This window comes from Pelmatolapia mariae, linkage group LG3_W (assembly GCF_036321145.2).
Source record: "Pelmatolapia mariae isolate MD_Pm_ZW linkage group LG3_W, Pm_UMD_F_2, whole genome shotgun sequence".
In the NCBI taxonomy this organism is placed as follows: domain Eukaryota; kingdom Metazoa; phylum Chordata; class Actinopteri; order Cichliformes; family Cichlidae; genus Pelmatolapia; species Pelmatolapia mariae.
The window spans coordinates 17,799,159-17,813,084 of NC_086229.1; the positions used below are offsets into that span (position 1 = coordinate 17,799,159).

General features: G+C 39.7%; 2 protein-coding genes across 2 annotated transcripts; both read right to left on the bottom strand.

Annotated features, from left to right (window-relative positions):
* Positions 1 to 2,348: 2,348 nt before the first annotated feature.
* On the bottom strand, positions 2,349 to 3,804 carry LOC135932633 (nuclear factor 7, ovary-like). The gene has a single exon (XM_065470133.1). It carries the CDS (start codon positions 3,735 to 3,737, stop codon positions 2,349 to 2,351), a length of 1,389 nt encoding a protein of 462 aa, XP_065326205.1. The 5' UTR covers positions 3,738 to 3,804.
* Positions 3,805 to 9,377: 5,573 nt separating this feature from the next.
* On the bottom strand, positions 9,378 to 12,929 carry LOC134624271 (interferon-induced protein 44-like). The gene is made up of 6 exons (XM_063469234.1): positions 12,832 to 12,929; positions 10,892 to 11,093; positions 10,555 to 10,704; positions 10,156 to 10,324; positions 9,735 to 9,835; positions 9,378 to 9,653 (listed from the first exon to the last, which is right to left on the bottom strand). Coding segments are annotated over exons 1-6 (789 nt in total). The 5' UTR covers positions 12,834 to 12,929; the 3' UTR covers positions 9,378 to 9,488.
* Positions 12,930 to 13,926: the final 997 nt, after the last annotated feature.

The following is a 13,926-nucleotide window of genomic DNA, read 5'->3' on the forward strand; positions in this document are numbered from 1 at the left end:
TCATTCTCTGCAACATATCAGCCAGTTCTTTCCCTTTACAGTCATAGTCCCTATATTTAAAATCCTTACTCTCACACACCATACTGCCTTTACCTCTCTCTATTTACACACCTTCCCCTGTTCTCCTCCTTTGTTTAAGACCAGCAGTTTGTAATGGAACCATCAACAGCACTGGTGTTGGTATTCCTTATGTAACTCACCATTTTATCTGGGCTTGGGACTGACACTAGGAAAACACTGGCTTGTTGTTAGTAATATTAATAATAAGAATAAGGCGGAAAATAAAAAATCTTATTTATTCCCAAAGTTGGGGAATTATGTTGTATCAGCAGCCAAAACATTAAAAATAGAATGAATAGCTTTCATGTAAAAAGCTTCGATAAGTCATTCTATAAATCTTTGTTTTTTTTTAAATAAAAAGGAAGATAATTTAAAATTAATGCAGGTGTTGTGGTAGGAGGAGATAAAGATTTTCTAACTGTGCTTTTGGTTGATGTGTTAAAAAAAAACTGTACATGTAATCTGATTACCCAAATGACATCAGTCAGTCTCTGTGTGTTTATAAGTTTCAGTTCAAATGTTTGCGATATTAATATCACTTACCTGAGAGCAGCAGGATGAGCAATAAACAGGTTTCTTCCATTTTTTGCTTCTGTATAACAAATATAGTCATCATGATCAATATTGCACTGTAATTATTATCAAAGATGTTTATTTAAGTTTTCTTATCTCCAGTCTAAGTTGCTTAGTATATAGTTTATATGCATATACAAAATAAATATATCCAATTACTTTTGAATTTTTCAAATCTACTGTGTCTTTAAAAAATGGTTTAAATAATCATTAATATGTTTTGGAATAATGTTTAGAATATAAACATATACAAGAATTTAAATTTAGAATTAATGATGCATAACTTACCTGACAGCTTATCTTCTCCTCTGTTGACTGAAGCTGACTTTTAAGAAGGTCTTTGTTTGTTCTTTTCATATATTTTACTATCAAATGAGGAAACCAGAAGGGAGTGACCTCTCTGTAGAACCACACTTTTATCTAAACTATTATTGTATGTTCTGGGCTTTGATCAAATACAAAACCAGTTTACTGATTATCACCTTTCCTTCTCTAATTGGAGATCTTGCAAAAAAAATGCTGAATATGGAAATGTTCCAATTTAAAGCTTCACACAGACTACTGTACATGTAAATGTTTGATATCTTCAAGCTGCCCTATCTTTAATTTTCAGAAAGTTAACACGTGGACATGCAGGTATGTTCTATAAAACCTTTGAGGCAACAAGTTTTCTGAGTCTATACAGTCATTAAATGTTTTTGCAGTGGCACCAAAGTGTTAAACTTTTATTTAACATGTTTCTATTATACATTGACCACCAAGCTTTTTATAATGCTCATGTTTCAAAGACTGTTATTTACAAAAAACAACTACATCTAGTTCTGGAAGTGGTGTCACTCCCAAAACTAACTATAATGGTATTTTTGTGAGTGAACAACAGGCATGTGCATGGCAATCAGCATGCCCGGTTAGGGTATGGATGGGTATGTGTAGTTCTAAATAACAGAAAAAAAAAACAGGGAAAATAATTATTATGACATGACAAAATTCCACAATTATCAATCTTCAACATCATACACCAATAATCAATTACACTGTAAAAAAACAACTAAATCCTCTTGTTGAATGAAATTCCACAGTGCCAATTAAAACAGGAAGAAATATCCTGTATATTTCTATATCCCAAGCAACTGAAAGGTTTAATTTTTCATTATCAGCCAAAATGAGCGATTAGTGGTTATCAGGGCTTTCTAGTGGTCAAATAACCAAACTGCAGTACCGAATTCTGCCATGTGACAAAGGCTACAGTGAAAAGTCGCATGCTTCTACACAGGATTACTAACAATGTCAGTAAATGCACGAAACACTGTATTGTATTTCTATAGTGCAATAATCCTGATGCAAATCCCATAAAGGATGTAATCATTATGCCAAAGTATAACTCATAACCTCAGTTGACATGTGTACTTTGGCTGACACTTTCCAAAAAATTCCCAAAATGAACAATAAACTTATAGCTATCCTATTTCTTATATGTGGGAATTGGCTCTTAGAGCTAGAGAGGTGGCAATTGCTACTTTTAATGGAAAATGTGATTAATAATCCTTGCACTCATTTTATCGCTGGACTGTCCTAAAAGCAATTGACATCATCACCTGGCGAACACTGAGAACAAAGTGGAAAACCTATTGGTTTATAAGGAAATTACCACTACAAATCTAACAATAAAAAGTGAAATGCGAGGAGACTTTTTGATACATTATTAAAAACCGTCCTCAACTCATCTGCTCCACTGACACTGACACCTTCATCGGACACACTTTCAATTTACCCATAATTCCAATGAATGGAAACATCCTCTGTGTGAAAGTGTGTGTGAAGGTGTGTATGTGTGTGTAAGTATCAGGATCAGAGAACGACAGCTTTCCTCTGTTCCAGTTCAGATTCACTCTGATCCTCTGGAACTTCTTCTCAACTGAGAGAGCAGTGAGAGGAGCTGATGGTGAGAGTGCGTAGTGTTTACCTTCATAGAACCTTATTCCCCATAATCCAGAAAGTCTGTTTCTTTTCCTCAGTATATACTCTGTTAAGATACCCAGGAACCACATTGTACTGTCTCCAACATCAACATCCCAGCTGTGAGTCCCTGAGTTAAAGCCCTCAGAGCCCAGGACTGAGCAGAAATGATCAAACCTCTCTGGATTTTCAGGAAGCTGCTGCCTCTCTCCTCCTCGTCTCACACTGGTCAGATCTTCAGACAGGAAGAGTTTTGCATGAGCAGTGTTTGAGTCCAGAATGAGAGGAGTGTAGGAGACCATGTCCTTCATGTTGTTCCAGATGTTGAAGGTCAGGTTGCCCAGGTGTTTGGCCTGGTCTATCAGAGCTCCTGAGGGCAGCTGTGGATCATCCAGCAGGGGGCAGCGCTGGACTCTTTCCACTGCAGCCTTGTAGTTGTGCAGGAATGAGACGTCTTCAGCTCTCAGCTCCTCCTCTGTGGCTCTGACTGTGTCTGAAAGAGCTGCTATCTCTCTGCTCAGAGCCTCCATCTTCTCCTTCATCATCCCACTCTTCTGCTCCTCTTCCTCCCTCAGTGCAGCCAGCCTGGCCTCCTCTTCCTCTGCTAGAAACTGCTGAAGCTTCTTAAACTGCTCCTTAATCTGCCTCTCTGTGTGTCGGGCCTGGACCTTAATGTGTTCTGCTGTTTGATCAAACTTCACTTGAACTTCTTCACAAACCTTTAACTTCTTCTTTAAGGGCTCCAGAGTTTCCTGAAGTTCCTTCTTGTGTTGTTGTGCAGCTTCATCGATGGGTCTGAATCTGTGATTGGTGTGTTTTTCTGAGTCTCTGCAGACGACACACACTGGCTGCTGATGGTCCAGACAGAAGAGTTTGAGTTTCTCAGAGTGCAGACTGCAGAGAGCCTCTGAAGCTCTCTGATCTCTCTCCTGTAAGAACGACTCACACAGGTTCTTTAAAGCTCGGTTTAAAGGTGGTTCTTGCACTGATATTTCCTTACAAAGTGGACACTCATGTGTTGGTCTCTCTCTCCACCATCTCTTCAGACAGTCTCTACAGAAGCTGTGGCTACATGACAGAAGAACAGGATCTCTGAAGACCTCCTGACAGACCGGACAGCAGAGATCCTCCTCTGATCTGGAAGCCATTGAGTCTGTGAGTGAAGCTGAAAACAGCAGACAGGAAGTACAGTCAGTCCTGGCTCCCCTCCCTCCTCTACTACCTTCTCTGAAACTTCCTTTGAGTGTATTTTTGCTCAAACTCATATTCAGTGTGTGGAGCGTCAGCAGCTTGAAGCAGCAGTGTTGGAGTTTTCCACTTTTCTCTCCTGTAGCTGGAATCACTCAGAGGAAGCTGCTAGTTTGGTCTGAACTCAGTCTGATCATCTGTGCATCTCTCTTTACTGAAGAAGAAGAACATCTTGTTTCCTGGTTTGTTGCATTTGAGTGATGTGGGGGAGGGGCTTTATTCACCTTCCTTTTATAAATGTGTGTGTGTGAGAGCAAAGACGTTCACCACATAAAAGAAAATGAAACCTTTGGTGAATGTTGTAAAAAAAAATAGACTCAGTGGTGCAGCTGTTTGGCAGCTTTCATTTCAGATTGTGTTCTTGTTATTTGCCTGGTTTCCCAGCAGCATGTGTATAAGATACTTCCCAAAACCAGTATAACTAAACATGTATAGATTTCTCTGGAGATTTCAGTCTGCTCTCTTTTCTCATCCTTCCTGTTTCTACCATTGTTTCTCTTTTTTAAATTGTAGAGATCACATTCAGGCCTTTTGTATATGAAAACCTCTGATTTAACATGAACCTCAAACTTCCACAGAGAAAAAAACCTTATCTGTTAAGGTTTGGGACCGTTATAGTCTCATTGTTAAATGTTAATTGTTCAATCAGTTGTCCAATCTCATTCATGGCAGATACAGTTATTAAACAGTACAAGTGGGAAAAAAAGACATAAACAGTACATTTTTTCTTGTCCAACCTGACCTCCTCAAGCAGATCTCTGGCTCTCCTCACTTTCTTCTTTACCATCTGTGTAAGTCAACAGAGGTTGCTGTCACAATGAAACAGAACTATGGATCCTAATAAACTGCACACAGACAAAGCCTGTGCAGTGGCATCCAAAGAAGAACAGTGTCTAAAGTGCTGAAAAAAACCCTGCAAAACAAAACAAGAGACTAGAGCAGGGGTGGGCAATCTCAGTCCTCGAGGGCCGGTGTCCCTGCAGGTTTTAGATGTGTCCTCGAACCAACACAGCTGATTTAAATGGCTAAATTAGCTCCTCAACATGTCCGGAAGTTCTCCAGAGGCCTGGTAACAAACTAATCATGTGATTCAGGTGTGTTGACCCAAGGTGAGATCTAAAACCTGCACGGACACCGGCCCTCGAGGACTGAGATTGCCCACCCCTGGACTAGAGCCTATCAGGAAAACTAGTGAGTGGACCTCTGACTAAAGAATTTCTACCAAACTACAACTGCAGCTGAACAAATGAGCTGTTGGTGGAACTTTACACTCTGAAATATTGAAAGATTTAAAGGATGAGACAGCTCAGCACAGCATGTTATTAACTTCACACATGAAGTGGTTCAGTCCAGTCAGACTTCAGTTTTGCAACCACCGTCCACATCCTGCTTCTTTGACTGGTCGTCACGGTAACTCTGGACTTTCCTCCAACGAATCCTGAAGTCTGTCAGTCCTTCTGACAGCATGAGGCCTGACAGCTGGACAAAATGTGCAGATGATGTTTTTTTTTTTTTTGTTTTGTGCACTTTATGTTCAACATATGTATTTTGTTGTGCCTGAAATGAACAAATAAATGAAATGAATGAATGAAATAAAATAAAATTCATTTGTAGCTCGATGATAATAAAATTCTTCTAAACATGAAGCATAGTTTGAACTTGTGTCAAGTTTGTGTTGGTGACTGAACTGCTGACCTGCTGTGAAACCTGCTGCTGGATCTCTGTGCTGTGCATGTCTGCCTCTGACTGAAGCTTCATTTTCACCATTGTTTGCTTTGTCACTGCTAAAAATGAACCACATATAAAACACAAACATTAGTGTTTTACACGATGACAGGATCTTACAGTGTTTGCATTCTGGACCTCACCTGTGAAACAGAAAAAATAGATTCTGACACCACAGTTGCCATTAGCCCATTTCCCTGCCATTAATTTTAATGCTCCACAGTACTCAACTGAATTTCCATTATTAGGCTCAGAAGACTCCCAGTTAGTGAATGTGGAGTTTGTGTTGTCAGACCAGAAGGCCCAGGGATCCCTGTAGAGACCAATCCACACATACTGAACCCCTGATCCGTTTAAAGTGAGCGTGATGTTGGATTTCTCCTCTTTGCTTCTTATACTGGTCAGATCTGTGTGGTATGTCCTGCAGTACGACTGAGCCGCTGACCAGGAGCGGCTCTCCTTCACTAAGATGTAACTTGTATTTTTGGCTGTAAAAGATTCAAAAAAAGGATGAATTTTGGAACACGTTATGAATCTCATAAAATTGTAGGATAACTAGGGCAACAAATCTATTTTCCTACCATTGTAACACAGGAAAGGGTAAGAGTCTCCACAGGGTCTATCATTCATCTGTGTTTGTCCCTGAAGAGCCACACAGTATTCCTTTGCATTTACACAGTCTGGTTGGCCGTTAGCCCAGATCAAAAATTCATGTTTACTGCCAACATAAAAAAGTTTTTCCTCCATGGACCACTTCCAGCTGTAAGGATCATTATTGAGACCTATCCAAGCCCAAGCATTGATCCTTGGTGAAATTGAGAAAAGCAGTTGGTTGATGTCGCTGTTGTAGATGGTGACCAAGTCAGTGAAGTGTTCTCTGCAGTAACTCTGAGCTTCGGTCCAGGTCATCAACTGGTTCACCAAGTGGTATTCTCTGGAGTGGGGAGGAAGAGTGGAAAGTCCTCCTGAGAAAAATAAAAAGTTTTTATTGGGCTGGGCTGTTAGACGGATCACTGAAAAAGACTCAAAAATTCAAACCATTTAGTACCAGAAATAGTACTAAATGGAGGTTTAGCAGTGACAGGAAGAAAAGAAGTATAAATAATGTGTTACATTAGTAACAACTCACTTTTTCCTGCAGCAGAACCAAACATGTATCTTAAAGAAATAACAACAGTGTGCAGAGGTAATCAATCTGTCACTGTAAAATAACATTTAAACATTGTTACACTGCGCCCCCAGCAATAAGTTCCTCGTCCTCCTCCTGAGCCCCTGGGGGGTAGACGGAGCTTTGGGGCTTATAGGTGAACAGGTCGAGGGAGGGGAACGCAGCTTCAGCCGGGGGTCCCCTGTGCAGGGTCATCAATATCACTATTTCTAGTGATACTCGAAAGGTCTCATCAAGTCCTGATTTAATTCGATTTATGCTGTTATCAGTGTTTGCAATGATAACATGGCTGTGGTGTCATATCAATGTATGCTCTCGGTGTTTGCTGATATCAAACTGTGGTATGAGGACCACTGTTGGTAATCTTTGTAGTGATACTCAGAAGGTCTATCTTATAAAGTCCTTTTTTTATTTAGACCTGGTTTGATTCTGGTATAGAACCAGTTGAATATTTGTATATAATCCCCGCAGCTGTCAGACTCTATGACAGAAGTCACCAGCCTTTCTTAAAACTGACATTAGTCATTACAAAAATTTATTTCAAATAATATTAAAATTCTCATACAGAAAAACATTAAACATAAATATATAAAATATATTTACAGAGAGACAAGAATAAAAAGGACCCAGCTTAAAGTGGAAGAGCCTCAGGGAGAAGGAGGAGAAACATAAGAACATTGTTTCTACCCTAGAGAGCCAGCTGCCTCCAATGTTTGGGTCTAATGTTTCCAAATTTAACACAGCTGCGCTGTTTTCAAAAACTAATTTATACATTTCAAATTTCACTAATTCTCTTGTCTGAGGCGGCATGCTCTTCAGAGCAGGAACAAGGCTGAGGAGGAAATGCTCCATTGGAGACTGACATGGCCTCTTCAGGGACCCCAGGATGGCCAGCTCCACTGTCGATGGTCCTCGTCCGCCTCAGAGCTGTCCTCCTCTGTGGGCCTGTAAAACACAGCACAAAACACAAAGAAATGATGGGGCTGCTACTACACAAGCTCATGGCTGGAGTGCATGTGTGAAATTTATCTGCAAACACAGTGACAGCTTTATTTTATTTGATTATAAATGTTCTTCGATATATTTCTGTGATGTTAGTCGTTATTAAGAAAGGAAAAGAGAGAGATGAAACTTGTGTTTCTTTTCAGTTTAATCACTCAGTCATATCAGCACAAAACACAAAGAAATGATGGGGCTGCTAGTAGATTTTCATTTTCAACATTGAAGAAAACAGGATATAATCAGATTGGTTGTAGATAGTTAGTAAAGGAAATCATAATGGAATCCAAGCGAGTAAAAGTGCTTGCTGTACATCTGATGCTACAATTACATACCTGTGGGTGCAGCAGCAGCTCAGGGACTGGAGAGTAGTTCAAGTGCTTGAACTACTCCCTTCTTTCAGATCAAAAATACTTACCAAGTGGCAAGGGCCCTTCATGGTCACATGGCGGGTGAGCAACGTTAACTATGAGGTGGTGCAGTCAGACAGGGGAAGTGCCACACAAAGATAAGATCAGATATGATGAGCCTTATCAGTCCCACATATGGGAAATTTCTTGGGTCATGGCAGAAAGTGAACAGTGCAAAGTCCCAAGCAGCAAAAATTAAGAAAAATAATGGAATTGAATAAGATGAAAAGAATAAAATACTATATACAATATAATAAAATATTATCTTTAGTTAGAAAAATTATACTTAGTGTTATTGCAAACTTGTGTATGTGTGTGTGGTCGTCTGCGAAGTGTTTGTTGTGTTAAGTTAATGCAGCTCAACTTCATTCACACCAGGTTAATTACAATATTTACGAGAGACTTCAATCTGGTTTTCGCTCATGTCACAGCACAGAAACTGCTTTACTTAAAGTCACTAATGATCTTTTACTCCGAGCTGAACTCTGATTAGCAGATCAAACCTGTTCTTCATGAACTTCACCGGCTCCCTGTGAAACTCAGGATAGTGTACAAACTAATTCTGCTCACCTTCAAGACGCTTCATAACCTCGCTCCTCCTTACCTCTCTGATCTGTTAAGCCCTATCTCTTCTGCCTGCTCACTTCGATCCTCCTCATCTATCCAGCTTGCTGTGCCTTCCTTCTGCCTCACCACCATGTGAACCAGAGCTCTCAGCTGCTCTGCTCCCAGGCTGTGGAACTCTCTACCCCCAGATATAAGAAACCATTGTTTTCACAGCAAGAGGGGCACCAACAAGATATAAACAGGTGGTCATAATGTTATGCTTGATCGTTGTATGTTCTTCACAGAAAATGAAAGAAAACTCATTCAGAAATATTTATTAATTGTATAATTCTTATTTTAAAAAGGATACAACAGACTTAAATACCATACAAGGTTTAATGCAAATGTATGGGACATTTATTTATCTTAAGTGCACATTTGCATTCCAACATGCAGATCTGGGTGATGGCTACACAAGCTCATTGCTGGAGTGCATGTGTGAAATGTATCTGCAAAGACAATGACAGCTTTATTTGATTTGATTATAAATGTTCTTCGATATATTTCTGTGATGTTAGTCGTTATGAAGAAAGGAAAAGAGAGAGATGAAACTTGTGTTTCTTTTCAGTTTAATCACACTCAGTCATATCAGCTTTCAGTAACAACTTCCTGAGTTTTATCTTATCTGGTAGTTAACATCAGTCTGTGTGGAAAAAGTGACTCTTATTATACTGTGATTATGTATTATTCATCGAGTGTATTACATCAGTGTGTATGTCTGAAACTGTCAGGAATGTGTCAGTTTATAATTTAGAGTCAATGAAGTCTTCTCCCAGGTCAATCATCATTCTCAGTGCGCTCAGGATCAAAGTGTCGACGTCGTCATTCAGTTGTGTTTCTTCACTGTAGTTCTTCACAGGAAGGATGAAGTTAAGCGGGATCCCCAGTTTTGAGCTCAGATCTCCCATCTGATTTTTACAGAAACAATAAATTACTGAAAGATCTGAGTTCAGGTCAGCAATGTTTAATTTTTTTCACCCAAAATTCACCTTTCTCTTCCCAAGCTTGCTTTTGTACACATTCTTCAGGTCCTTTTCAGTTTCAGGACAGGCCTCATCAAATTTGGTAAGAACAGCTAACTGGGGAATACCTGCAATATGAGATGTTTTCTGATTAGTCTGGGGTTAACTTGATGGGAATGTTGACTATACATACAGTTTGAACAAATACCAGTGATTCAGTGAAACACTAGGATTGTCTTTCAGCAGAGACTGTGTCCATATCTAACCAGGTATAGTTATAAAACTTTTGTTATAAGAAGTTTTAAGACAAGCGAGTCTAATGCAGAACGTCAGCAATGTTTTTCATGCACATGCATTTGTTTACTTTTACAAGTAAAGTGTTAGAATAAATAGTCAAGATGTTCTTTAAATGCACTGTAAGTCTGTTACACACTCAGTCCCCTCTTACCCAAGTCGCTGGCTGCCTCTCTGATGGCTTTCATCTTCTGTAACACTGAGCTGTTAATTTCTGTCGTGTTACCAGAGTAGAGACAAACCACAACATGAACTCTGTCCTCTGGAGAAGGTGAAGGGTTGTAGCCAGAATCAGACGTGGACAATGGAGACGCAGGGTTGAACTGCAATATGTTACAAAGATCATAAGCAGTGAACCCACACTCATTGTATACATTAACAAGAATCTCATTAACAGCATGAATGAAAAAGACTGTGCATGTCTGTATTTTAAAAAAAAAACTTGAATAAATTCATCAATATGTGATTTACTTTTTTGATTACAAAATAACTTGAAGAAAATCTGAGAGTTTTACTTAAAGAGTAAACAATGTTCATAGTTTGATGACTGTACCTTATAACCCTCCTTCACATGTCCCATCATGGCCAGTTTGACATCTTCCACTCTCACTCCTCGTCCACTCCCTTCTTCCAAACCCATCAGGTCATTGAAGACAAATGGGTAAAACTGCCCTGCATCCTTCTTAATGTTGTGGCTTTCATACTGAAAGACCAAAAAGAAGTTTGCAAACAACTTGGGAGGAGATACGATTTGTTTTAAACATAATCAAAATGTTTTAATTACTTATTATATCTTTAAAATGGTGTGTAGGCTAATATTTTACTATTAGTTACAGTTTCACTTGTTACATTTCCATACATCAAGTCAAGTGTAAATAAAAGGAAATTACTTTTTTGGTGAAACTTCCTTTCTCCTCATTTGTTGCGTTGGTCAAAGCTGGACAGGTTATTCTTCTCCGTAAGACATTGCTGACAGAATTGATGAAGCTGGACTTCCCAGCACCGACTGGGCCATAGAGCAAAGCTCTGCCATGTCTCACTTGGTCATTTTGAAGCTGAAAATTCTTCACATACTGCAGATCTGCCTGGTTCCTGCAAATGGGGTTAAAACAAGTTTAATATAATGTAGATGTAGTTTCAACATGACTAACGGTGTGAAATCATCCTAATACCTCTGTGGGGTTGCTTTTTAAACACAGCTGTTCAATCAGGAAAATGCTAGTTTTAGCATGTTTCCTGTGACCTGTTATAATGCCTGTTATCAGAATAGCATGATGACATTTTCTGAATGGCATATCGTCAGGAATCATCAGATTTCCAGTGCAAACTAAATACTGACCTCATGATGGAGCTATGTTAAAAAAGATAGACAATTACAGAAGCTACAGTAATTCATCCTGAGGAAAACATGTGTTGTGGAAGTTGTCCATTTAATAAAGCCTGCAGACAAGCGGTGAGCAGTAGCAGAGTGTGAGGCATGCTAAAATCCAGTGGCAACAAGGCAACAATAAAATAATGTTAATGATACATAAATGACAGAAATTCTTCCATGATATTCCACACTTTGATTCTTCAATCACCCTTAAGAATCACATTAATAACAGAATTTCTTTCCTGACATTGTGTATATCACATCAGCATTATTGTACACTTTACCCTCCTGTCATGTTACGGTTCAGATTGACCCAGAACAGAAGAGATGTCACATGTCATCTGCATCACTACAGAAAACGGAAAAAAAAAAAAAAAATCAAAATTATAAAAGGAAATTGTAAAATAATCAATGTCAGTGTTTCTGACACTTTTGGATGAGTAAACATGTCCCAGGACAAATTGACCCAGGAACGTAACTGGTGTTCCTGGAAACCAACATAACAGAAGGTTGGCACTGTGCATCCTCACTTCACTATTCTCTCACCACCCTTTGTTCATCTCCAATCATCCTCACGATCTAAGCTCTCACATGCAAATGACAACAAAGGAAAGACCCTCTCCAGAGTGTCTAATTGTGTATGGCAAAGTGAAACAGCATTAGGTGGTCATTCATGGGAAATTGCTGTCAGTCATTTCCGGTCACTGTCATGGTTCCTGTTGTCTGTGCTGTTTACAGAGTCATAATTCCTTTGCTGATCTCCCTCTGCACTGTCACTCTTGGAGCTTTGCACACTCCCTTCATCCCTCAGTTTCCATTCCAACGCATGTGTAGGTTTAGGTTTAACTCCTCTCTGGGTTGTCGTGCTGGAAATGGTCCCTGTTTCTCACTGGTCCTCTTGAAGCCTTCTCTCCTGGTCTCACTCTGCATCTGCACCGCAGTCTCTCCTTCCATACTAATCCACCTGTAATTTAAAAAATGAAAGCCAGCCCCGAAAAACTCTCTTTTGCCACATGACCCTTGCCATGTGTCAACTTAACACAATTAGAGATGCGCAATAAAGTTGAACCTTCTCTCTTAAAAATCCCAGGGCTTCTCCCCTGGAGTAGCTCCACTCCAGGCCTGTAACCCTGTGTTAAAAAAAACAAAATAAAACACACACATCAGCGAGTGGTGTGTCCTGCTGTAAATCATGTGATTAAATCACATGAACAGCCCTCTGCTGTAGAAAAAGTGATGTAGATGTTAGCACAGTGCATCTGTATGCACACTTACTCACAGTGACCTTTGCAATGTAAACAATACAAGGTCATAAATAACACACCGCTGGTAAATTCATAGACACAGAAAGTGGCAATGAAAAGGTTAAGTCGGCAAGGCCCAAAGCTCATGCAGACTAGGATGCTGCTGTCACCTTTCCGCTCCCGTAAAGAAAAAAAAACATACATACATACGTACATCTACCCTTTTGTCACATCTGGTTGGAGGTAGGTGCAATCTTGCATACTGGTGTCAGGTCAGTCAAGCTTTTGTCAGTCCAGTCAGTTCCCCATTTTTATTGCTGATAGTGGAATCTCTCATGTCACATTGAGTTTCTACTGCCAGCAATATGACGTCATTTCAAAAAAGAAAAAGAAGAATTTAGACTGGATTATCTCGGTGAATCCTTTTAGGGACTTTTTATCTGATTGTGTCCCAAATACATGGCTTTCTCCAGAGCCCATTTTAATGTGGAGAAGCTCAGTTTGCGATTGTTTCTGACAAAATGAGATGTAGCGTTTTCAGTTCCAATTGTGCAGGGCTGCTTAAATGACAGACATTATCAAACAAAACTCTTTGTGCACTGTGAAAGTAAAAGAAAAAAGAAAAAAAGGCATAGTTAAGTCATGAAGCATGCTCTTCATCTTAGGAGGGTAAATCAAACAAAAACTAATAGGCAGGTTCACCTTGGTAACAAAAGAAAATGTATCAGCCAGATAAATCCCCAAAACATTCATCCATCAGCCCCACACACACCGCACAACCCTAATGAGTTTCTTGCCATGTAACCAGGTGTGTGCCATGGAAAAACTTTCCCCACACATCAGAAACAAGAAATTTCATAATCTATTAGTTTCCACTCATCTGACCCCCTTCCAGCATTCTGTTCACCCCTGCTATAATTCAGTCATCTTCCCCCAAAACAATACTAGTTCACTAGTCTATGTATCACTTCTCCACCCACTAAGTCAGTGGTTCCCAAACTTTTGTTGTGTGCTCCCGACTCAGGGAAAACCAATCCTGCAGGGGAGACCTACCTTGGCACTTGTGCAGGTGAAGCAAAAGGGCAGATACGCTTCACCATATTTTCTAGTCTTTGGCTTAGAATGAAGTTGGTTTGGAAACATATTCAGCGATGCTTCATCTCCTGCTTTGTGTTTGTGTGGGCGCCCCGTGCAAGCAGTGTCCAAGCGTTGTTGTTTTTTTCCCCCCTTTTCACACCGCGCCCTCCCTGCTTTGTCCTGTGCAATCCCACTGTCTCTTTCATTGCCATTTCACTCCAAACCATTTCCA